The sequence below is a fragment of the Argiope bruennichi genome, chromosome 3 (assembly GCF_947563725.1).
Source record: "Argiope bruennichi chromosome 3, qqArgBrue1.1, whole genome shotgun sequence".
Classification (NCBI taxonomy): domain Eukaryota; kingdom Metazoa; phylum Arthropoda; class Arachnida; order Araneae; family Araneidae; genus Argiope; species Argiope bruennichi.
This window is the reverse complement of record NC_079153.1, coordinates 95,192,624-95,219,823: the sequence shown is the minus strand read 5'-3', so window position 1 is coordinate 95,219,823 and position 27,200 is coordinate 95,192,624. Positions and strand designations below refer to the sequence as shown.

Sequence of the window (27,200 nt, the reverse complement as noted above, 5' to 3'; positions counted from 1 at the left end):
CCATCAAGGAAATAAAACTTGACAGTTCAGGTAAACAAACTTTTGCAAAAGCTTGAAACCTCAGTTTAAGAGAAGAACTAATACAATTTTCTGTTAATGAGTGGCCACGGGAATGGGATTCATATGTCAAAGGAAGAGGGGGAAAACCCATTTTCTCTTTTCCAAAGTTTGTCTAAAGGTTTTATCAGATGGCCAAATTCCGTTTACACTTTCGTGGACAAACGCGCATGGAAAAACGTATGTAGTGACGTCACGTGGGGATTTGAGGTATGGTAAACCTAAAAACACAGGTGCACTTTATGGCTAATTTATCGCTCTTTATTCGCTTTTTCTGTTTTGTGAATATCTGTAGTTTACTCATTTACTCATTTCGTTAGTGGAATTCCTGTTCATGCATTCCGTACATTATATTGGATTTTTATTGCTATTTTTAGTTTTCCTACTTGCTATACTTATTTTTAGTAACAGTTTTGTTTTTGTTATTAATCCTGGGATATATTGCTGTCCCATCCATTTTGTTAATTTTTTCAGTAATAATGACAGGTTTACGTACAAAAAAAAATCTAATAATTGCATAATGTGTCTGTATTGGTATTTTATAGATTAAATTGTAAAAATCAAATTTAACACAGAAATATGCTAAAAAAGCGATTTTGTGGTTGGATGTGCAATTAATTTAAAAATAAAAACTTCACTAATATTCATTCATTCATTAAAACATTAAACAATAACAGAATCATTCATATTCAGCAATTCCCTCAAATGTATATTACATAATGTGCTGAACAATATTTCAGAGGTAAGAAAATGAATTGATCCTTATTAACTTTCACTAAAGCATAGGAATTAAATAATTTTTTAACTGTATGGAAGATGTCAATTACATATTTTAAAAATTGAAAAATTCTACTATTATTTATAAAAAAACATTAAAGATTTAATCTGATCAAATACAGTTCACAAAAAGAAGACAGTTCACATAAACATTGATAATTTTTTTTTAAATTCTGAAAATAAATATTCTTGGTTTTGATGACTATCTACTGGTGTCAATATCTCCTCATCTTCTGATAATTTTTGTACGAATTTCTTCGTATAACATTTTTTTTAATAATGAATATTCAGTGGATTCCAAATAGCCGGCTTTTCATGAATAAAGTCAATCAAAAGCCATTTTTTATCACACTACCATACAACATTTTTTACCGTCTTTTTACAGAGAAGGAGTGATTCGGAAATGTGTTTACAAATTAGTTTCATATAGGCGTCAATCGCGCCATTCTTGGCAATTACGTCACTACCAAAGCCAAGCACGATTGGTTGAATTTCATTTGCAAACAATCTTTCCGGCACTATCGTCAACACTTTCAAGCCGGTTGAAAACAGTCCACGATGACGAAAATCTTGCTTGACCTCCCCTCAGGTCATCGATTGCCTGAGGGTATAAACGAAAAACTGTCCACGAAAGGTCAGACGGTATTTGCCCGTCTGATAAGGCCTTAATGGCAACACAAGACACATATATGAGGTTATGTTTGCATCAGGACATGGTTCCCAGATTTATTTATAAACATGAGGAATTATCCATAGGAAACCCAACATCTGATGCCGACAAACATGATAACAACGTCCATCTCTGGACAACTGCCTTCAATAAAAATAAATCCTAAAATATCGCCTGATCAGATTGCCCTAGAGATTCAATGACTCTTTCCGGAACTGACTTTTTTGTGATAAACTCTTCTGTTTTACTTTCTCGTACACGAAGTATAGAGGAAATATTGTAATCGAACTCGAAATGGTGATGAATCTCCATCAATCAAATCTTCCTGGATTCGAAAAACACATTTTTAGTATCATGCTTGTCGGTCAGTCAGTTTGACTGTCTGTGAAAACGATAGATCAAAAATACTTTGAACCAGAATGAAATTAATACATAGATTCTACACAAAATTGGTGGATTTCTTTCAATCCATTCTGTCTGTCCGTCTGGCTGCTCTGTTATAAGTTAACGCGATAACTATGAAATGCAAAAATCTAGGTAGAATTGAAACATAGGTTTATTTTCTAAAATACAGATTCTCACAGTTTTGAACTAAATTCTTTCGTAGAATTTAATTGAAAATGAAGATTCCTTCGTTTAATTTAGTTCAAAATGAAGATTCCTTTGTTTAATTTAATAATATTATATATTGAATTATCTCAATATATTAAAATTCCTAAATTCAAATCATTATTCAGTTTCGTATGTAAACATTACGACAGGGATAATCGAGGCTTGCAAGTTTGAAAATATTTTTTTTATTAAAAGTTAAGGGCCGATATATCATAATAATATAAATGAATCATGCGAGTAGTATTTAATAAAACAAGATTTATCATGGAATCGGTTTTAAGGTTTAGAAAATCAAATTTCTATTCGCTGAATATTTCTATCAATCAGCAAAAAAACACAATTAGTACTTTGTGGTAGATAATAAATTGCTAAGATCTACTATTGGGTAATAAAAGCTCTAAATTCAGATATTACATGAAAAAAAATATATTTATATGATGAAGGATGGCATGCATAGAATAATGACCTATCCATCCGGTGTTTCCCCACTTTCTGAGGCTGGAAAGAATTTATTTCTTTGTGTTGGAATCACGGCAAGCACAAAGAAACCTTGATCTCCCCTCAATTATACACCAGATTTGCTTGAAAACGAATTCTTAATTGGGGTACAACTCTGTTATGCTCGTTCAGTTTGAATTCTTAAAGCAATAATCATTTAATTAATACATAATATTCGACATTTAATAATATTCGACATTAATTGAACAACTTCTCTATATATGCTGAATCTAATCAAATTCCAAGACGAATATAAATTTCATAAAGATGCGAAATAATAACATTCTAGGGGGCGATGTTTTGATATTTACCCTGGGCGCCATTTTATGTAGGTACGCCTTTGGCCTTACCGTTATTGTCTCTGATTGCAAATCTATTTTCCACTTTTTCAAAAAGACAAGACAAATGTCGATCTCTCATCTCATCTTTTCTCAAAAAGTCACCATTTCATTTTCCTCGCACGTTTGACCATCCCCACTGAATGGGGAATCTTCACGATTCTAGGCGCAGGGGCATGCAATGGTGTTAAAGTAAGCATGGAAATTTTAAAACAATCTGACAACTTCAGTTTTAACAGAAATTACAAATGATTTCAGCTGAAATCAGAAAAACAAAATCGCTTTGCTGCTGTAATATTATTTAAGATATTAGCCACCTCTGGCGACCAGTTAGTCCGCCTAGAATGATTTTTTTTAGATTGTTAAATTGTTAATACAGGATGTATTTCTTTAAAAAAACATTTCACCTTATAATTTGAAAAGTCTAAAATACATGAATTCAATTAAAACAATTTACAAAGTATATCTATATTACGAAATAAAAATCTTACTATGGATTTAATCATTGGTAAAAGTACATGATTGAAGGTTTAGAGTTTGAATTTCATGATATGATTTTAAAACATTGTTTCAAATGGTGTATCAAATTTAATTAAAAATAATATTGAGGTTAAATGAAAAATTGTACGAAAATGAAATATATGTCTCTAAAAAGGCCTCTTTTTGTATCTTAAGATAATACATAAAACTTTTTTTAAGATAATTGTTTTGGAAGATATGAGTATCAATTTCCATAGGCAAGTCATAACGACTAAAGCTAGACTTAAAATTAATATACGACACCAAAATTGAAACATTTTGGAACGATTTCTCTCCAAATATAATCGTGACAATTATGTACTGCAATTTTAAAAACTGTTTGTTAACATTTTTAGTATTACACCCAGGACTGCAGACAGAGCCGGCCTTCTCTAAGAAGGGGCCCAGGTGCAAAAAACTATTTGGGACCCTAAATTTTTTGCAAAGTAAAAAAAAAAAATGATAAACACGAACACATATTACTATTGCATGTTTATTTGATGCGTGATTTTGTTTTTGCTATTAATTATTTCTGGAAAATTACAATGTTTTGCAATTTCTTTTTCGATTCTTAGTATAGAAAATGCATTTAAACGTTATGCGCACATGCATGACCAAAGGTAATTCTTTATCAATTTTAATTTTAATTTACTGAAAGAGCGCTCAGCACTTGCTGTAGTAACTGGCAATGTAAAGGAAACTTTTAACACAGTTAATACATTTAGAAATAAATTATTGTAATTATTAATTAGTATGTATTGCAATATGTGTTGAGCGTTATTTGCATCCCTTTCATTCAAAATCGGATCCCGTAGCAAAACAATTATTAGGATTAGGTTTTCATCTACATCGTTATTATGAAACGCTACAAAGTTTTTGGAACTTTTTTATAATTCCTGTTTTTCTAAAGCTTTTATATCAGTTATAAATTTGAAATACTTTTAAATCTATTTTCTATCTGTACAATAACAGCATCGTGCTGTCACTTTTGCTTCGTCTAAAAATGAGTTAAATTTTGTTCTTAAATTTTTGATTTCAGCTTTAATTTTATTGACTAAATTAACAGCCCAGTTGAGAACAACTGTTTTTACTTGAAATATTTTGATAGTGCTAATTTCGTACAATATTGTAAACCATACTATTAAATATAAAATAAATGTCATTTCTTGTATTGAATTCAATAGACTTTCTTCGGATACCACTGTATTATCGTTATTTGCATCAATAAATTCTTCTAGGGCCTTACAAGTTTGTTCAAACTGTAAATACACTGCTTTAACCGTATCTAATTTCGCTTCCTAACGAGTGTCGTATAATGGTTCAAGAATGACGTTTAAATGTGTTTGTAGAATTTCCCATGTTTTTTTTAGATGCAGAAAATAAGCAATATAAACATTGCAATATCCAAAAAAAATTACAATATATGCTGTTGGAAACGACATTATAAATTAATAAATTAAAACAGTAAAACATAAATTGCATGAGGGTTTTGAGCAATTATCCTAGATTGTAGACCTTTATAATTCCGTTTTATGTTGTTTCATGCTACCGTTGTCGTTACATTATAATCCGTAATGTCTAAACCAAGCTCATGTAATATTTCCAATGGGGATTTTACTAGTCCTTCTCCAGTCACATCAGTCATTTCAATAAACCTTATAAATGACTCATTTATACTTAATTTTTTCTCTTCAAAATTTACATACCTAATAAAAACTGAAGTTCGTTTTTATAGAAAATATTAGAAGTAGAACCATTTGAATACTGTAATACGTGGCTGCTTTTGTATCGCCTTTAAATTTGTTAAGAACTTCATTTTCTTACGCAATAATAATTTGTTCTTGATATGTATATGCTAAATCATGCCCAATTCTATTTTTGGAATTTATTTCTGCTTATATGACTCATAAGCACAAAATGGTATTTACTTAATAATTCGATTAAACTTAAAAAATTTCTATTTTTAGGTGTTCCTATTATTTCATGGTTTCCTTGAATTGGAAGATTATTACATGCTAAAAATAGAATCCCATCAACACTTCTTTAAAAAAAGTAGCTTAAGTCGATCCGTTTCATTGCTTATATTAACCCTATGATTACACATTTATTTGAAACTACTTTTATATTTGAAGCGCATTTAATTTTTTGAACATGTGAAGGCAGTAACTTTTAAATTAGAATTCTTTGATTTCTTATTATTCAGAGTATATTGTTACAAATCTGTAATTTTGCTACCCGGCATAAATAGTGTCATCCTGGAAAAACCATTAAAATCTTTGTAAGATCTGTACTGTGCGCGCTGAGCTTGGCGACGAATTTGGTGAGTTTGGCGACTAAATGAATAATACCGGAAAGTTCGAGAAGCTTCACGATCCATCCAGTAAGACCCGAGATACAGCCAGGTACGCCCTGATTGGTCTGAAGATTCCAGCCCCGCCCCCCGGAACTATAAAAGACAGGCAATCTGAATCGTAAGTCGTCGTATGTATCGTCAAAAGTTGTGTGTGTGAAAGTGGTCGGAGTCGCCGACGAGTAAAAAGACTAGAGGATTAGCAAGCAAGCAAGTTGCTAAACTATTAGAGATTAAATGCATTACGATTGATCGACGGTATTTTGCTGTATAGAAAAATTTTGTAACAATATACTGCTACATGATATTGAGATGACTTAAGCTAATTAGAATTACAAAAAAAAAGAAGAAGAAAAACGGAAACAAATACGGAACGTTCTGATACGTCGAATGTACTCAAAGGGTTAACTTGATTTGTTTTACCAATAGTCGAATATAAATTTTAGCCATTTCAGTAATTCTTTTCAAGCAATAAGTGAATTAAATGACATGTAGAACGCCCATGAAGAATTACAGTTGACAACTGTCTCCAATTATTATAAACACCTATAAATCATGTAGAGTTTTCATTTCCTCTGGAAAATAATGTACAGCAAAAACAAACTACCAAGTCTTGCGTTTCTGAACAACCAGCTGCGATACTGCATTTCACCATTTGGCGCATTTTTTTAAAAAAAGTAATATGTAGTGAAAAATGATCTACCTATCTGAATTCTTAGCAAAAACTTCTTTGTGTTGTACCAGTCTGTTTCTAACACAAAACGTTATAAACTTGTCAGATATAGTGCTTGCTCATAAACATGAATCACTTATATGCACCTGATCTCATTTGTTATTGCATTTTCGTCGTTATTTTCTGATTCAATCATACTAATATAAACATACGATCCTTCAAAGAGTTTCACAGTTGCAAACTAGATTGCAAGACAGTGTTGTTTGTGCAGAACTTTCTTCGCCAACTGAAGCTTGAACTTCAGTTTGAAAGTCGAAGCAATTTCATTGCAAGAAGTACTTCGTAGACAAGAAAACAGATCTACTAGTGACTTTTTCAAATTCAGCTTTTTCTTTTTTACTTTTCTGCTAATTTTCTTTTTTGAAAAAGAGTCTTGACACCCAGAGGGATACTTCCTTAGCATGGACATGATTAGATCTAACAATATTAAATATTTTATAGTATTAGTTATCAAACAAATATATACAATTTAACCTAGCAGGTGAGGCTAATGACCGTAATTTATGTTTATAATATGTTGCGCACTTGCGCTAAATTGTAATATATTTGTAATAAACGTGGCATATTTCAAAGCCCATCGATTGTTCCAGTTAAATTTCTTCCTCTCTTCTTTCCATCCCGCTATTACCATTTAGAACATTTGGATGAAGTGAAGAATAGTGTGCCCCCGAGTTTGTCGCCAATATGGCAACCCATCGTAACGCTCTTCTAGCAACCCTAATACTGTTTTGTTTACTACTTTTTGCAATGGTTGAGTTGTGCATGAATTTCAACTATATTATGAAAAATGTTAAATTAAAAAATATTAAAAAACTATATCGATTAAAGATTTTAATTTTCTTCTTTATTATAATTAAAAATTTATTAACTAAAGAAAGTTAAGCTTATAATTAAAAGTTATTTTCTTCTTTCTTTTTTTTATTTGAATACGAACAGAAAATATTTATTCATTTGCAATTTTTAATTGTCAGTATGCGCTTTAAAAAATCGTCTGAATTCTTAATTTACGAAATCGTCTGCATTCTCACTTTAAAAGACAGCTGCAATGGAATTCGCAGTTCTCGCAATTCTTTTGGTGTTCTAACGGTTGATTCCCTTCATAATTTGTTATGTCGGCAATTATGCAAGAATGGATGTAGGGTAAATAGAATGGAAGACAGTATTTCGAACCTGCAGAATGGATGAAGGGTGAGTGAAATATATTTTTTTACGAGTTGATGAAGTTGGGAAAAGGATGTTTGTTTGAAATTTTGTATGGAGAATGTTTCAATTGCTTCTTCTTCCGTTCCTTCTTTTCTTTTGGTTATGTACTGTTCCTGTTATCCACTCAGTCCTTATGTTCAATGTGCTAGCGAAGCTACTAGGCACCCGCTCCCGCTGCTAGCAAAGCCGTAGAATGTTTTTTTTTTAAGTTAAAAAATTCTGCCCGGTGCCTTCTACAGATGCCAAAAAAAAAAAAACTACTTATCAGTAAAAAGTCCTAATTATATGGCGGGAAATGGTAACCGTAACTGTTCCGCGGAAGTATTTATTTTGTCTGCCATCTTTATTGGCGACTTGGCATTGTTGGCGCAGCAGGAGGCACACTAAAATTCACTTTTATCTTTTTTTTTTTTTTTTTTTTCTTTCTTTAATATCTTCCTTCCTCTAACTGAATGTCCTCTTTGACGACATGGCAAAATATCTTCAGAACAATTTTAATAATAGTTTGAAGCTCCATTAATTAGCTAAGCGAAGCATTTGATTCAGTACACCTGTAAAAATGTTCAATGACTGCTGTCTGAAATTCGACAATTAGTTATAAGCTCGATTTCAGTGCTATGCGTTATTATATTATATTATATTATATTATATTATATTATATTCAAATAACGGTCTTAAATATATAAAAAAAAAGGTGACGTATCTCAATAGTTAATTTCTAAATAGTTAGAGATGGACATATAATTGAAAACATACTTTAGAAAATTAATAATTAAAATTTAATTCATTTGAGTTCAAGGTATGTAATATTTTTACTTCGATGTTTAAATCTATCTAAAATACGTTCAAGCATTCAGCCTGTTATGTAACAAACCGACAGGGTAAAAATCACAAACTTCGAGCTTAATCGCTTTATTGTTATGATTATCTCTAAACAAAAAAAAAAAATTATAGTTTCTTCAAATTTAACTTTTTTGGAACAATAAAAAAAAAGTGACTTTCAAAATGGGTAAAAAAATAGTGCAGTTTATTAATAGAAAATGTCATATTTTTATATTGATTAAAAATAGCTACTTCCGTGAATAAATTTCCGTAATAGAAATAATAAAAAAAAAAAAAGATTGATATATTATCGTCACACCCTACGGCCATTGTCAGTTTTATCAATCAGTATTTTATCTTTTATTGTATCAATTTTAAGACGCCACACGCTAGTCAGCATTTTCTAGAAAGATATCTATTATTTTTCGATAATTGGGTAGGAAACAAGGAAGTTGAATTGTTATTATCTGCTTAAAAATGTTTTGAAAATATCATAGACACTCATTAATATTTAAATTTTTTCGGAGATATAGAGCAACTGATTACCACTTACGGAAATACAGGGAAGAAAATCTTTCTAAAACCAACGGAAGTGGTCTCTCTAGAATTTTCTCGCATTTCTCTAATAAAGGTATTTATTAATGGCATGTGAATAGCGAACAATTGTTAGAGAACAGCAATATAGGAAACCAATGAAGAGTCTATTAGCACTCAATCTTTGGCATGAATCTAGCATTTGTATTGAATCTACCATACGATGTATTCTGATGCCTTTTTGCCGATTGATTGAAGCCATAGAACTGCAATCACATGTCGATATCCATATATTTAAATCATTGTGTTTTTAAGCTATCGGAGTTGCATGCTTGTGAAAACACGATACAACTTGATTTTCACGGCGACCGCGATACACCATCAAATCATGTAAAAAAAAAAAACAAAAAAAAAAAAACAGCCAAAAACAGTCAGATTAAGAGCAACCATACACACATTCAATTAACTAAATTTGAGTAATTCTAGCTAGGCGTCGTTTTAATAGCGGTTGCCATGGAAATCAAGATGCACCAAAAACACAGATCAATAGACGATAAATCCTATAAAATATACGATTCCAAATTTGAAAGATATCTACATTTTAGATGTTAGAAATTTTATCTAACTTTCTTTGCTTTTTAGTTATGTTAATTTATATTAATATTATATTATTATAGTAATTTCGTTCAATACTGGTAATCAAAATCTGCAGTATTAGTACATAGAGCAAATATATAATTTTATCTGTATAATTCGAAGTTTTTTAGTAGTATTGTGTTCACAGACAGACATAATTCCAAAAATGCGTTTTTTGGACAGAAAAATATCAAAATCTTTAGTTCGAATCTTTTGACAATTACAACATATACAAGAAAGTAAACATTCTTAATTATTCTACTTTAGAAAACACGAACTTAAAAAAAAAATCGAACCTTTTGCTCAAAATATCATTCTGAGTTTTAGGTTTGATTTATTATATTTTTAAAATGGGCTCCTTATTACACAGCAGCAATAATATGCACATAAATTATTTAATATTACCTCAACGTAATATTAAGTATGTATTAATTACAACGTATGGAATTTTAAAACCAGTAAATCAATAAAAAGTGATTTTTAAAAGATACTTCAAAATATTTAATTTATTTAAATTATTGAAAATATTTTACGAAAAAATATTAGCACTACTATAAAGTTTATTTTATTTTATTTTAAAGTGGCATACTCCGAGCTTTGAATTTTTGATTAATTTTTAATTGAAAATATAATCAAACTTCTTCAAGCTGGTCGCTTTGAACGATTTTTTTGCATGCATGCATGCCGTAAATTGAAGATAATACATGCCAACTCATAACTATTATCAAATTAATATTTTTTTTACTGCTCAGTCATGTAACTGTTAGATGAAAACTGACTGAGCTGTTAAGTGAAAGATGTGAGGATATTTTCTGTATAAATGAACAAAAATTTCATACATTTAAAGAAATTCCAATACTGATTAAAACTGTAGTCTCAAGGTTCCAGGTTATCAAAAACTGCATGTCCAGCGTTCACTTCTTTAAAACAAAATGGTTCTAAAAATTTAATTTGAGGAATAAACGAAAAAAAAAAATTAACTTTTTCTTAAACATATAAAAACTACAATATTCAGCTTTGTCTTTTTTCTCCCATGCTTGCTCTGAAAGGCCACCTTACTTTGTTATCTTGCAATGCTTTCATTCTTACTTGAAATATCCACGCTGCACTACTGGTATGTATTTCACAAATATTTGAAAAAGAATACACAATTTATTTTATATTTGCAAGCTTTTGTAATTAGGCCTCAAAGGTTTAAGAAAATCTTCGCAGTTTCGCAGCGAAGGAAAAGTATGCGTTTTTTGCTATGCACAATAAAAGCTTGCACGCGGTAGTTACAAAAATTAATCTTGTTGAATCCTATATATGTGTATATACTTCTGGGTCACATTTTTTAAAAACCAGTAAGGTGTGGTCTCTCCGAAACTTTATCGCATACGGTCCAATAAAGATCTTATCCTAGAAAACGCCTAGCATGGCACTGGCGTACAATAATTACGAAATATTAACATTTGGCACGAATATAGCATTTTTACTGAATCTATCATATAATCCTTGGCGAATTTTTTGGCTATTAATCCTTGGCATGCAGTTAAGAGTATCCAAAAATCGAATTTGTGTTTTAAAACGTGATTTGGCTCCTAATGATTAATCCCTGGTGTGCGGTTAATACACAACTATCAAAAATCGAATTTTTTTTTTCGACCAACTGAAAATAAAAGTTGATATAGAGCTAAAACTGTAGTCACATCCTATACCAAATTTCATTTATTTAAGTTGTTTCATTTACATGCAAACGAAAGAACAGATCGACAGATAATTCAATCCTTTGACAAATTTTCAGAATTAGATTTTTTTTAAAAAAAATCTATATTTTAGATGCTAAAGCTGTGAAAGAAATTTCATTGACCTAAATTGCTATGCTTTTGGATTATCGCTTCTGCATACTTGAAAATATACATAGATAAAGATAAACGGTCAAGGTCAACCCTTTGTCAGATTTGGCTCAAAATTTGATACGAGTGCGCGTATTAAATTTTATTTAACAAGCTCTTGGCGCAATTTTCATGTTGACTTGTACTCTGTCAGCTGGATAAACAGGCTTCCATTGAATGGATTCATTTGAAATTTGATAAAAACAAATCTATAAATCTAGTGTTAATATCAAATTTCATCTATCTAGCTGAAAGTGGTTTTGTGTAATCGTGTTTACAGACAAACATAATTTCAAAAGTGTGTTTTTCAGAAACACAGGAAAGTCTAAAATATAGAGATTTGTCAAGATCTCCATGGTTTAGGCTTCCCTTTTTAGATAATCAAACCTTTTATCAATTATACTTTCTCTTTGTATTGTTCGTATAAGAGAAAATAAAAAGATCCATGTACATAATAATTAGAATATGTATTAGACTTTTTTTTAAATGTGAGCCTGATTTCTATCATTTCGATACATAAAAATACTTTACTAAGGTGAATATGAACTCAGCGAACAAGCTGGTCACCAAAGATAGTTGTATTAAACATGAACGGTAGTTTTTTCCGATTTTTAACACGAATGACTAATCTATACTTATAATAAAGCTCAATGTGTGTGTGTGTGTGTGTGTGTGTGTGTGTGTGTGTGTGTGTGTGTGTGTGTGTGTGTGTGTGTTGGCGCTCTACAGGTCAGGTCATTTGACATACAGCTATCAAATTTGGTACATGTATACCTTAGAGGTCGGGAATGTGCACCTGGGGTCCCATTTTTTGAAATTTTAATTAGAATTTTAATTATTAGTTAAAAACTAACTTTCCCGCCAAAAATCTTCAATTTTCCCCACCGCCAACTTTTCCGCCAAAAAAATCTTCCATTTTCCCCACCGCCAACTTTCAGTTATTTTTTCTCCCAACAGAATTGAGGCTAGGGTTAACATTTTTCGGCGGATTATTTCAAACGATTCTGTTTATTTTCTTAATGTTTTATGCATTTAAAATTAAACATTGTTAATTAATCCATGTTTCACATTCATTCTGAAGTACTTTTGAATTAAAATAACACAGAATAAAGGAAATTAAAAATGTATAATCTGCATAGCGTTACCCCAACTGACGTAGGAAAATTCACGCACTTGCGTTAACGTAACGGGCGAAGAAAATTCAAGCATGCGCATTGTTTTCTGACTGTTGACATGGCAACCAACGGATGATTTAAATTATTTTTAGGTTAGTTGCATGCTTTTTTAAGTAAATTGTATTTATGTTAGTTATATATTTTTTGTATATGCTTATAGTTTTTACATCGTTTTTTAAGTAGATTTTTTTAACCTGTTTTCAATTATATAAATTATTTTTAGGTTAGTTGCATGCTTTTGTAATTAAATTGTATTTATGTCAGGTATATATTTTTTTGTATATGCTTATAGTTTTAAGTACATCGTTTTTTAAGTAGTTTTTTAAACCTGTTTTCGACCGATTATTTTAAACGATTCATTTTATTTTCTTAAAGTTTGATGCATTTAAAATTAAACATTGTTAATGAATCGATCTGTTCATGATGAATCTGAGAAAATTGTGTTGACAAATTCTTGAGATATTACATAACTTAAGAAAGATATTCCTTAGTGCCCATAAAGTTTAAACGCTCAGTGACTCTATTATCAGTAATCATATTAAAAAAATGCTTTGTTTCAGTAAAAAATATTATGATATTAATTGCAGTTTAGTCATTTTCATTTTAATTTTAAGCATAAATTCTACCGGAACTAACAGAAAATGAGAGAGATACATATTATGTTATGGCTGAAGGACTTTATATTATTATGAGTGAATTACATGACTATCAAAATTTGAAGCTTTAAAATATTTGATGAAGAAGCTATTAAAGTAGGAATTACATAAAATATTTAATTATTAAAATTTTAACGAGCATTAAGATTGACGAACCGGCTGGTCGCCAAAGGCGGCTAGTTATATAATAAAGAAAAAGAATAAGTGCATTCGGGTGCCAAATGAAGCTTTGCGTCGAATGTAAGTTATTTATCGATATATTCCGTTACTTTTAAAATCATAACTGGTAATTCATAAAGAAAATTATGAAGAGAATGATTAAAAAAAAATTCAAAAATATATATATAATACTTTCCATTGTTTAAAATGACATTATATCAAAAATATTTGTAATGGAACACTAAAAACATAGTGAAATACTTTTAGAAATTACCTGACATAAAACCGTAGTTCCTGCTGAGCAAAAACAAATAAATTTAATAATTTATTATCGTTTATCTCTGGTTTACTAGTTTACTTAACTATTATCGGAGTGAAAGTATAAACACTTGCTTTACTGTCCACTCTCCGACTCTTACGTTTGCGCCTTACTCCTTCACCTCCCCCCCCCCTCTTTCTTGCTTGGCGATCAAATTTCTTCCCACTTTGTTCGGAAAGTCGCCAGTTTATAGCTGAGCTTTGCATATAAAGCTTTTATAATTTAGTATAAAATTTTATATCTGACAGGATAAAATCAAAGTCCATTTATATCTATTAATAATAAAGATGTGTATATACGTTTAAACTCAAATACAATTGAAAGATAGAAATGGCCCCTCGAAACATTAATTTTAAAATTTTAATTAATTTTTTTTTTAACGTTCCGTTGAAAATGTTATAACACAAAAATATTTTTTATGTTCTTAAAATTCGAAATATTTATCATTTCAGAAACTATAATTTAGTTTTAGCATTTTTTTGTGTGTGTTTTGTTAACTTTGATTGCTGATTTTTTTTTTTTTTTGAAAAAAAAAACATACAATTTGTATGCAATGTTTACAAACAAGAGAAAATATTTTTTTAAACGAATTGTTGTTATATTCCACCTTATAATAGCATTGTATAATTTAATCTGTATAAGTAAAAACAAACACATTAACTTAGGAAAATAGCGGAATGCGGCAGAAAATAGACACACTTTCAACCTGCGAAAATTGCGGAATAAAGTAATTTGAGAATTAATTATTTTCAAATATTTTAGGTATTTTGTGTTCAACAGTATACGAGTTTTAACATTATTATAAATTCAACTCATTTTCATTGTTGTTACATATATTTCATTCCCGGATTTCTTTTTCTGTGTTATTGATAAAGGTAAGTTCTGTTTTTCCCACATTAAGTAAATTTCTGTTTTATGTCTGTCTGTTCTGTGCTGTTAAAACTTCTGAAATTTTGTTATGCATCTAATTAAAGTTTAAATTCAGAAGTAATATAAGTTCCTTGCTAAATTTGGGGCCGTGGTGGCCTGGTGGTAAGGTCTCGGCTGGTGAGCAGTAGAATTTCAGGTTCGAGACCCGCTTCCACCAAGAACCGTCGTGTAAGGGGGTATGTTGCACGTTAAATCCGTCATGCAAAACGTCCTCCCGCCGGTGTGGTGAGGGGGGTGCCAGCTCAGGTGTCGTCCTCGTCATCTGACCGCGGTTCAAAATTACGATGTCCGTCCCAAAATAGCCCTAGTGTTGCTTTGCAACGGGGCGTTAATATAACTAAACTAAAACTAAACCTTGCTAAATTTAAGTTAAGTGAGATTAGAGGAAATTAAAGAGATGCATAATGTTAAATTTCATAAATAGTACAAGTTACGTGTCCATTAAAATTTTGTTTTAAAAAAAATTATAATCAGAGATTAATATGCAACTTTTGTAGGACTATTAAAAGAAAAGAAAACCGCTTTACTGTGCAGGAAATAAAAAAAATAATTAAAAGTTTAAATTCAACACATTTATAAATGTTCAATGTGAGCCCCCCCCCCTCAAGAAACATGAAGGATGTCGTGGCTCTGTGGTAACTCAACTCATTTTTTTCTGCTTGTGTGATGTGACGTTCTGAAAGGCATGTGCATGCATAATTATAATAATTTTTTTCTGGAATTACAACAAATAGAAGGAATCATCTAAACCAGATGATGTTGGCGAACTTAAAACACGCATATATCCAGCTTTTATTAGTACGAACTCATTTTTTTAATCTGACTTACTATCAACAAGTGTTTCCATAAATGTGTAGATTATCTACCTAACAAATCAAAAGATTTCGCGCCATCAATTTTATCTTAAAAATTGCTTAATTACCCGGAGTGTAACATTGACAAGCACATGACAGTCATTTTAATTGTTTACAATGACGTAATCTTTATCATTATCTGACAGAGAAATTTAATAAATATCTAAACAAACCGGATTTCATTACTTTGTAATACAAAGAAAAAATGGTTATTGGTAAAAAGTTGATTAGCAAGTAATGCGATAGCAAACATATTTCCGAAGTTGTTCCATAGGCTTTCCGAAGAATTTACTGATAAACTGAATCTTCATGATGATGAAGTGAAATGTCGATTTGATCCATTTTGCCTGATAGAAGGTTAGATGACAACAGAAAAGTTACTCATATTATTCCTTCAAGTCTGTAAAAATGCAAAATCTATATTTTCTGTAATATTTTATCAGTTTTCAAAAAAAAAAAAATTCAGCTACACTACGGCCATTATCTAAAAATGTTTCTTAATACTTGAGGAAGTTAATACATTCGATATTTATCTTTTATATTGCCGCATTAAAAAGAGACAGTCGACTCTCCACGGCCGAATGGTCATAGCACTGATCTCATAATCAAGAGATTGTCAGTTCGAATCCCGCTAGAGACAATGCGATTCATAGTATATGTAAATATTTAATTCCTTGATTTTATATTTTTCTTTATGTCATGTTCCAGAAGATTCTGGACCTTTCTTTAGTTTACCAGACAAGTGTTCTGGACTTTTCTTACTGTCTCCAGAAAAGTATTCTGGAACTTTCCCTGCTAGTATAAAAGCAGAAGATTTGCCAGCCACCGTGTTCTCAGTTCAGAGTTGAGTTAATAAATTGGTTTAGCTCTACTTCTTGTGTGTGTCATTGAGTTCCACACTAAAGTACCTACGAGACAATATTATTTGAACCAGTGAACTTAGTTTTTAAGAAAATAAATTGCCTAAAATTCTACAAACAATTTAAAGCCTCAAGAAATATAAAAGCATCTTTATATAGTTGAAATAATTAACTAAACCAAAACATTAGCCCCGAAACCAAAGCACTTTTCTGATCTTCCCAAGTTTTCTTTTATATATGATGGGTAATGATTTCTAGATATTAATAATCTCTTCCCTCCAATGTACTTCCCTTTTCGAAGCAAATCTCAAAACCATTACTTCACTGCACGTTCTTGGAAAATTTTGGCAGGGTTCCTCAAGCTACGACTATTGTACCAATTTCGAAACATTTTGTTTCATATGAAAATTTCCGGTCCCTAAATATGTCATCGTCTGCCTTCTACTCTATATTCGAATAGATAATTCAAAAATACATTACATTCTGCATAAAGAAAACCGTGATAAAATCTGTTATTTTCTGTCTCATACTACTCTTAGCTCAAAATGCCTTACAACATTATTACGATATCCTCAAAATATTATCCAGTATTCAGAATATTGCAGAGCATCATGGGAATATCTGACAGTATCTTGTGTCAATAGGGTAGAAAACGAGCTCGTCTAGACAGGTTATTCCTTTTATCAATATCTCAAATTCGATTGTCACGGATTAACTCATGAAAGTTATAGTAGAAAATATCATACACATTGGCAAAGAGGTTTAGAAATTTAAAAAAAAAAGCATTTGCTATACATTTTTAGATGTAAATATACAAGGTGTACACTCTTATCATGATCCAATAACGAATTTCGAAACAGGCTGGAAAAATGCTTTAAATCGCAGGGAAAATTATATTTTATGTTGTTTGAATCAATAAATACATTTCTGAAAAAGTTACAAATTCTAACCTCTTATACGGTCCCTCGGTCCTGTGAATTATATTTCGGAAGAAATTGTCGATATTCTAAAACCCATGATACAAAAAAATCCGATCGTTTCATAAAATTCTTAAACAGGGATCGCGTACAAATTTATTTAAAGGAACAATTCGAAAAAGCATATCAACGATGCATAAAATTTCGATTTGCAGATGATTCCTGAAGATCACTCTCGAACCGTCGTCGTCTAAAATAGAGAATTTCTTTGTTCCATAACCCGATTAGATTTAATCGCAGATTGTTAAATTTTTTTATTTAACCCTTTAAAGGGCCATTTTTTTCTAGTCATATTATGTTAAAAAAAATTTTAGGCTTAAAATTAGAATAAGAAAAGGGGTTCATTTGGTTTATTAGATAAATTTAATTTGATTAATTAATTAATTTGGTTAATTAATAATTAAGTAACAAATCAAGACACATTTTGTGTGAGATAAAGAACTGAAGCATTTAAGTTTGTCTTTCTAAAATGTTTCTGAACTTATGCCAACCTACATAATTTCATACCAAGATTGATAAATTTGGTGGGAAGCATATTTCCCACGGCCTTAGAAAGGGTTAAAATGCTACAGTGGAAAAAATATTTTACTAAATGTGATATATGGGACAGAGTGACTGCATAAAAAGCTACATTTTGGATTTTTCCGAGAATTTTTTTTATTAATTCAAAGAACAGAAAGTATAATTTTCCCTGTCATTTAAAGCATTTTTCCCAATCAAAAATTTTTGTCTGTTTCTAATGTATTACAATTAAGCTATTAGGCTCATTTTTCAGGTACAATAGCACCAGAAAATTTTTAATGGCATCTTCTCTAACCCTAACTAACCTTTACTAACACTCAAATCAAAAGTATTCACTAAAATCAGATTATAACAAATAGTGATCCAGATAAAACAGAACAGACAGTAACAGAAAAAAAATGAAATGCTGCAAGGAAATATTAGCAATAATTTCCAATTTGAATCATAAATGAATATAACTTATTTATATTCATGTTTACCTTTATTCACACATTAATAGATAGGTCATTTTAAACATAAAAAAGCTTGACTCAGCTGCGAAACACCAAAATACAAGTTGGAATTTCACATCTGATAACTACGCAATCGAAAAAGGTGAGGATATATTTAACTTAGACAAGGGTTTCATTTTATATAACGATGCAAACTCATTATCCCTATTCATGTTATCAATAGTCATCTGCCCTTACTCCTTATATTTTCGAAAGACAGCTGAAAATAAAACTTTGTCAGAAATCCAATTTCAATGACTAGTGTTTTACCAAATTTTATTCTCAAATAAATTTCGCCGGTTTGTAAATATAAATGTCTAATTTAAAACTCCCTGCGCTCATTTTGCAAGTATACATTTAAAAAAAACTTTTGTTGGGATAAGATGCAGCTCGTCAAAATTGTTTGAGATGATTAATTTGCGAAGACAGTTAGTCGAACATAATTTCATTGAATAAATAATGATAAAATTTAGATAAGCTATATCAAAATTTCGAAATGCTTTTACAAAAAATAATCTTTTTTTTGCTAGAAATCTGTACCGTTTAGAAAAAAACGAAAAAAAAACTTTTTCCAAAAATAATTAAAGAGTGTAATATAATAAATATTTAAATACTGCAATGGAAAATGCAATAAACAAATTATTATTCTATAAAAAAATATTTTCGCAAAAGTTTCCAAAGGACTGAAAATTTTATTGATACATTCATTCTAAAATGTTACTAATAAATTCATATTTTTTTTTTTTTTTTGCCTTTCATATTTTTCATGTTTTTGTATCATTTGGACATCCGTCGCTATTATCTCAAAAAAATAATTTTCCGTTTCATAAGAAGTGCAGAGATATTGTTGTTACATAACCACAATACTTGATAATTTTTCAACATTTTTTTTATAAACTCTTTTAGTCGTCTGCTATTCCAGCTAGTTCCTTAGGAATATTAGAAGAATTTAACTTCAATTGAAAATCTTGATATTCACAGTTCGTTGAGCAAAATACTTTTAAATGTCAAATTGTATAAGCATTCAACCCCTTGAATTACGAATTTTTCTAATTATCCCTAATTTTATTCCTTATTTCTATATTCTATTTATATTATTATAAATTCCTTATTTCCTAATTAGCTTATAGATTCTGTTTCGGACAACTATTGTTATTTTAATCTCTATAATATTATAAAGGGTACATGAGATATTGAAGCATCTCCAAAGGATTTTTATATTCTAAATTACTTAATACTATGATTATGTTTAAGATGAATTTTTCGAAAAGCGCTGTAAAATTGTAATATTTTGGAATTTCTGAATGAAATTGATTGAAGAACATCAATAAAAACAAAATCAGTTAATGTTAATCAGACCAGTTAAATGTTAATTTTTTTTTTTTTTTTTTTTTTGAGGAAAGTTAAAGAGATATGAAGAGATTCTATCTCTTTTCTAGTTTAAACGTTTATCAAATAATTTGCTCAAAATCTTCGAGATAGCTCAGTAAACATAGTTTCTCAACTAAAAAGGAAGCTGTCCTATCAACTATTTGAATATTAGAATGCGACTGATAAATAACATGAAATTTTTAAAAAAAATCCCCACAGTGAAGCACTAAAAACAATTATAAAATATTTTTTAATGAATAAAATAACAATTATAAAATATTTTTTACGAAAATTAGAATATGATCTCTTGAATATAATTATAATTCTACACAAAATCTTCAGTTTAGTCAATATAACGTCCTTATCAATATAACGTCCCGTTATTGATTATCCGTTCTCAATATAACGTCCCGTTTATATTGATATTTTTTAATGTTTTATTAAGAAAATGCAGAACATATAAAGAAACGATTATACCAAATTTGAAAATATATATATAAAGGCATTAGATTTTAATTCATGAGATTTTTTGCAAGAAAATACTACTAAAGATTAGAATTTTAGAAAATTCTAATGTTTAATGTTTAGATTAAATATATGAAAAATGAAATGTATTAAAGGTAGATGTAAAATAGCACTAAAACATGTATAATGCAAATATAAAAATCAATCTAAATTACCACAGCATGAACTTAAAAACAAAATTCAAACGGTTATATTACGAAGATTGATAAGGAATTAAAAATACCGAATCAAAGAATATTTGATATTTTTGAAGGAAAAAAGAAAACGACTTTTTAACATAGTCACCTACTATTGCTTATTTAAATACTAAACATTCAATAATTCGATGCGTGTCGGACGAGTCATCGTAAATGAAGGGATTAAGCCACGATATTTCAGCAACCTTCCTTACACATGATCTGTTTATCATGCGCATGAATTTCCTTAATAAAGCCAAATGACGTCACAAACGTAACTTTTCGTGTCATCTAATTGCGCGCTATCTAAATGAGGTAATTTCCATTTCTTATTTCTCATAAAAAGTCACTGCTATATTTATTCAGCTTACCGCATATATTTCCTAATACATTTAATATCTCAACACGTCTCTTAGCTTTCTGGATTTATTTAATAATTTATTTACAGATTCCACAAAAAAAAAAATCCAGGCTGTCACTCAGAAACGCTTTGAGCTAGATGGATGAAATTCGGTATGTGGACTTAACATCAAATTTGCAGATTTCTATCAAATTTTAAATAAAATCTATTCAGAGAAAGTTTATCTGATTGGTTGTCCGAGTGCACGTATACACGACGATTACAAAACAAATAACCAAATAGGTAACATTTGAAACATAGATTTAGCATCTAAAATATAAATCTTATAAATGTGAAACCAAATCCGTCAATGGTCGATTGGTACTTTTGTAAACATGCCATCTCAATGACTTAAAAACGCAATAACTTAAATAAATAAATTCACGAAATTTAGAATATGATCGCTTGAATATAATTATAATTCAACACAAAATCTTAGTTTCTGTTTAGTTATATTAACGTCCCATTTTAAAGCAACACTAGGGCTATTTTGGGGTGGGCCTCGTAATTTTGAATCGCTATCAGATGACGAGGACGACACCTCAGCTGGCACCCCCTCTTCACATCACACCACACCAGCGGGAGAACGAAATTTTAGTTTCAATCGGCCATCAAAGTGAACATTCTGTTTTCTGGTACTTTTCTATTAACCGTATTCTAGAGATAGCCCGTTGCATTTCCCTATGCCCAATCTGACTGGCCATTGTACAGGATGCATCTGTTTCCTTTTCTTATTAGATAATGATCATTACAAAACCCGTATAAAAGCAAAAACTTTCAAATTAATTTTTAGGAATTATAACAAATTTATAACTATTTCTGATATTCTAAGTACTAAAGGGAATCCTTATACTCACATATGAAAAATAATGCCTCTCATTAATTTTTGAAGTGCAAAGGGTTAATCGCAAAAAGTAAGCTGTTTCGTAACTATTGTTCGCCAATGACATACTATTAATAATTTATTAGAGAATATGTGAAAAAGTTTCTGGAAGATTCCTCCTTCAGTTTCATGATAAAACTAAAACCAAATTTCGGTAATTTTCCATTATATTTACTTTGAAAATTTGTAACTTTAAGTGAACCGTGTATAATTTTAAAGTGAATAGTGTGTAATTTTAAGTATTTTGCTTCACGTTTATACTTACATGAAAGCTCGAAAACCTTTAATATGCATATTATCTAGGTAACTGGAAAGTCACTGATATATTTGGCTAAAATGCAGGATGATTTACAAAATAAGAATTTGCCTATATGATAGACACAGTAAAATATTTCAAATTGTTAATCCTCAATGCGAATATGCTGGAGGGTAAACAGAGTATTTGAACTCAAAGGTTCTTAACCTCCATAACTTTACAATGTTGAGATCAATGACAGTCATTCAAACCCCTGATACGTATAGAGTACCTTGGAAATAATAATTAAGGTGGAATTGTGCATAAAAAATAATATCAAAGTGCAGAAAAAAGGAAAAGATAGTTTACATATTAAAACTGATCGACAAATTCAGTTTTGCAGTCACGTTGCTTTGATATTGCGTAAAGTCAAAGGGAGGTAAATACAGATAGCAGAATTATATTCTAGGAATATATGATTGTGAATGACAGGCTTCACAGTTCAACTTAATTAATCTGACCATAAAATCTATGCAATACCCAATTTCCGCCTTTTAGCTATAATATATACATTTAAAAGAATGTATACATATTTTTGAATTTTGCAGACTTCAGGCGTTAATTTAAAAACTTATTATTAACTTGTGGACCATTAAAATGGCAAATCTTCAGCATGCATTTATCTTATGATGAAGTTTATAGATTTTTTTTACTTGGAATTGTTAATTACAAATTTAAGATAAAAAATATTTATTTATTTTACTAAAGTTGGGAATATATAGAAAAGTGATAAAATTAAGAAAAAATAAGCTGAATTATGAAAAGTAAATATATGTTTCCGAAAAATATGAAATTCATTTTCAACCTTTTTAACAATATTTAATTTCTTCCGTAACAACGAATTTCTAGTTCATAAGGGAATAAGGATTCATAAGGTTTTCTAATTTTCTTACTAAGGAATTTGAACTGAATTCATTTAACTTTAATATAATATTGCATATGATATTTTGAATAAGCTGAATTATGAAAAGTAAATATATGTTTCCGAAAAATATGAAATTCATTTTCAACCTTTTTAACAATATTTAATTTCTTCCGTAACAATGAATTTCTAGTTCATAAGGGAATAAGGATTCATAAGGTTTTCTAATTTTCTTACTAAGGAATCTGAACTGAATTCATTCAACTTTAATATAATATTGCATATGATATTTTGAATACTGTACTATCATATAGTTTATATCTTCAGTCGAGAAGTTCTGACTTTTTAAAAATTTCGAATCTGTAATAAGCTTTACCTTTTTTCTTAAAATAAATTTTACGAATAAAGAAATTTTTTAATTTAAAATTTCCCATTTTTTTTAATATAAGAAAATAAATCAAAGGAAAAAAACGATAGAGAGGTTGTAAATTTAATTTAATAACGTATAGATTATTGACGTATAAATTGTACAAAATTCAAATTCAACAATAATGTACATTTGGATCAAGGACTAATTATTACTTAAAAATAATAAAAGACAAAGATGTATTTTCAATTATAAAATCGAAAATAATACGCAAAAACAAATAATCTTGTACAATATTTAGAATGCTGTACTTGACTGAATAGTAACATATAATACTGCATTATTTCGTTTGTAACATTGTCTTTTATCATATACAATATTACATTTGTGTTAAATAAAATCTGTAATGATAGTGGTTTATACATATACAATATTACATTTGTGTTAAATAGAATCTGTAATGATAGTGGTTTTATTTCTAAACAACCAATTATTATATAATAAATTATTATTTTATCAAGTTATTTTATGTACAAACTACTCAAATTGACAATTGTAATGGTTTTGTTTATTACTATATTTATCAGATAGCAGGTTATTTCATGAAACAAAACTATAAAATTCCTCCCTTAAATTATACATTTATCGAAAATAGTAAAATTAAATTTATCAGAAATGATATCCAAGTTATCATTCGAACTATAAACAATACAAATATGAGTGAATTATCAAAAATAATGCAGAAATAATATAAATTTTTAAACAGAAACAATTTAAAATCATTAAACTAGAATCGTCTGCATCTTTGAAAATAAAATAACGATCAGTATTAAAGCAGAAATGAAATTTATTGTAAAGTAAACATTTCAGACTTACCGCTGTGTGAAGTCATGGCTAGAAGATTCGCGTTCAATCGAAAAACGCCGTTTTGTGAAACTCTCGACTCTCACGTGTGTTTTGTCACAGGAAATCGCAAAATGCATTATCACAGATTACTCACGCAGAAGAATGCCAAGTTTGGCGTGAATGGTAAAACAAAAGATTTATTTTTCTTGTTTTTTTTTATCGGTATCATATGCTCTTGTCAGAAGGGTAAAATAGTATTAGGAAGGGTGTTTTATCCATCATTTTTTTTTCACGTTACCTTGAATGCACAGAAAATAAATGGCTTGTTCGTGAGAAGACAGAACGCATAATTTTGTGATGGAGCAATTCCATAAATTTGAATTTCATAACTGCTTTAGAATGTTCTCAAGTGTGTATGAAATTTTCGTGTGGTGCAAACATATTTTTGAATCGAATAAAAGCAGTAAATTATGTCCAAAATGATTTCCTTATTATCTTTTTTAAATGAACATTAATAAGAATATTCAAATTTAATAAATGCTTTCATGAAATAAAAAGGAGATTAAACGAGTTTCGAACCTCTAGTTGAAACATCGTCACAGTGGTAATGTTTTACGCTTGATACGTCTATTTTATTTTCAAATTTTTTTCTTAATTATATAGCAATGATAATGTACACTTAAAAAAGTAGTATTTAATGTGATTGCAACACAAGTGAGGATAAGTAAAGTCACTGAAACAATGAAAAGCATTGTTATAAATGATAATTAAAAATATTCTTAAAAAATTATTAAAATTATAAAAAAAGACGAAATTAATAGAATTGAAAAGCTTATTCTTTTAAATTTTAATATATTGAGAAAAAAATATAATTTATATGTAATAATATGCTCCAAAATTATTATGGGAAAGCATTAATTAATAAATGTGGCCGATATCTATAAGCGAGGGTCGAACTTACGTCGTTAGGCTTCGTAGACGCGTAACATAACCACTAGACAAAAGTGATCACCATTGTCCAGATCTTGTTAACTGGTTTATGAAGCTAGCGCCACATGTGAGGAAATACAGAAAAAAAACGGAATGCTGAAATTTTCTTGCGCACTCCCTTTCCCCCCATCCTTCGCATAAGGCCTGAAATGCCTTGCATAGCATCAGCAAACGATAGTTACGAAATATCGATCTTTGGCGTGCATCCAATTTCGCTGGATCTGCCGTGCAATTATGTGCTTTGGACACATTTTTACTGAGAGAATGAAACCAAAGTTTGACATGGAACTATAATTATAGTCACAAGATAACATACTGAATTTCGTTTTCATTACGCTTATGAGTTATTGCGCTTACAAACATGCAAAAGTACAGACAGACAGACGATCAATCCTTTGAGAGAATATTTCGGATTCTAAACCTGTGTATGTGTATCAAATTTCATCTCCCTAGTTCTTTGCATTTGGGAATTATCAAGTTTATTTGTAATCGAACAGCAGGACAGTCAGATGTCTTCTAAATGGATTAAAAATTTGATAGAAATCTATAAATTTGGCCATTGTTCCATATACCAAATTTCATTCGTCTAGCTCACAGTATTTTTAACTTATTGTGCTCACATACAGACACGCAGGCAGGCATAATGCCAAAAATACATTTTTCAAACTCATGGAGATCTAAATCGTAGAGTTCGAATTTTTGACGATTACAATACTTTTTTTTTATACTTTGTATAAGAGAAAGTAAAAAGAAATTAGTGTGCAAAGCATGACATTTTGTGGTAATCAAAAAAGGCATTTGCTTTAATTGAACTTGAAACAATTGATAGTTCGATTTCAGAAAAATACCGTTATTAATTGCAGATATCACAAAATTTTAATAAGCTATTTTTCCACTATTAAGTGTATTTAATGAAAATTAATTTCATTCCTTTAAAATATATATAAAAGTATTTTTTTAAGTCTTACTTTTTTATTACAGTGCATTAAAAATATTTAGATAATCTAAATATGGTAATCTTCCTCAATAAAACATTTTTACAAAAATAAATCGGAATGCAAAGATTACAACTCGATTCATGTGTGAATGACCAAAACATTTTTTATCATGTGAGAACATGATTTGTTTTTGTTAGAGGGTTTTGAAGCTCGACATCGCGTAGGCAATGAATAAAGCATAAACGGCAATTTCCATAATCATCTTTTAATCGCATAATTTTTTTACCTGCTTTTACCAGTATTGCATTATTATTACGTATGCTTCTTTGACAGCAGATGCGTTGTAAAAGGTTTTAAAAGGTTGAAATAACAACTATGACATCATAGCTGTTATTTCATTTCAAAATCGAGCTCTAAAACTTTGTTTGCCAGCAAGAAAAATTTAAAATGAGTTTGAATAAAGTATTATTATTATTATTATTAGAGAGAGAGAGAGAGAAGTCTCGTGATTGTTTCAAACAGGTTTGAACTGGTTAATGACTTAAATTAATTAAGACAAATAATGACTTAAAAAATAATAATGTTCTCACATGATAACTTGAAAATTGCGATGATTTAATTTTAATGATTAATTCTAATTTTTTTAAATTTTAATCACTAAAAATGGTTTCAATTTCTTTATAAATATTTGGCATCCAGGAATTTAGAGTTTAGCATCTGATGTGTTGCTTAATAAATTTTATGTTACTGCTCATTATAAAACAGTGGGGTGGTCTCCCAAAAACTTTCTCGCATACTCTCTAATAAAGGTTCTCTCCCAGGGAACGCCTTGCACACACCTTTCGTACAATACGAAATATTAATCTTTGGCTTGAATTTAGTATTTTTACTGATCGTGTATCATGTGATAATAGGAAAATTTTTTGGTGATTAATCCCTGGTTTGCGGTTAATAGTGTACAAAAATCAAATTTGTATTTTA

General features: G+C 29.6%; 1 protein-coding gene across 1 annotated transcript in view; it reads right to left on the bottom strand.

The window, feature by feature from the left end:
- LOC129963235 (transmembrane ascorbate-dependent reductase CYB561-like) overlaps window positions 1–24,448 on the bottom strand; it is a 44,386-nt gene extending 19,938 nt beyond the window's left edge. Inside the window, exon 1 of the mRNA XM_056077447.1 lies at window positions 24,322–24,448. Coding sequence (XP_055933422.1) covers window positions 24,322–24,337 — 16 coding nt within the window. The 5' untranslated portion in view covers window positions 24,338–24,448. The remainder of the gene's footprint in view (window positions 1–24,321) is intronic.
- Between the last annotated feature and the right edge of the window lie 2,752 nt (window positions 24,449–27,200).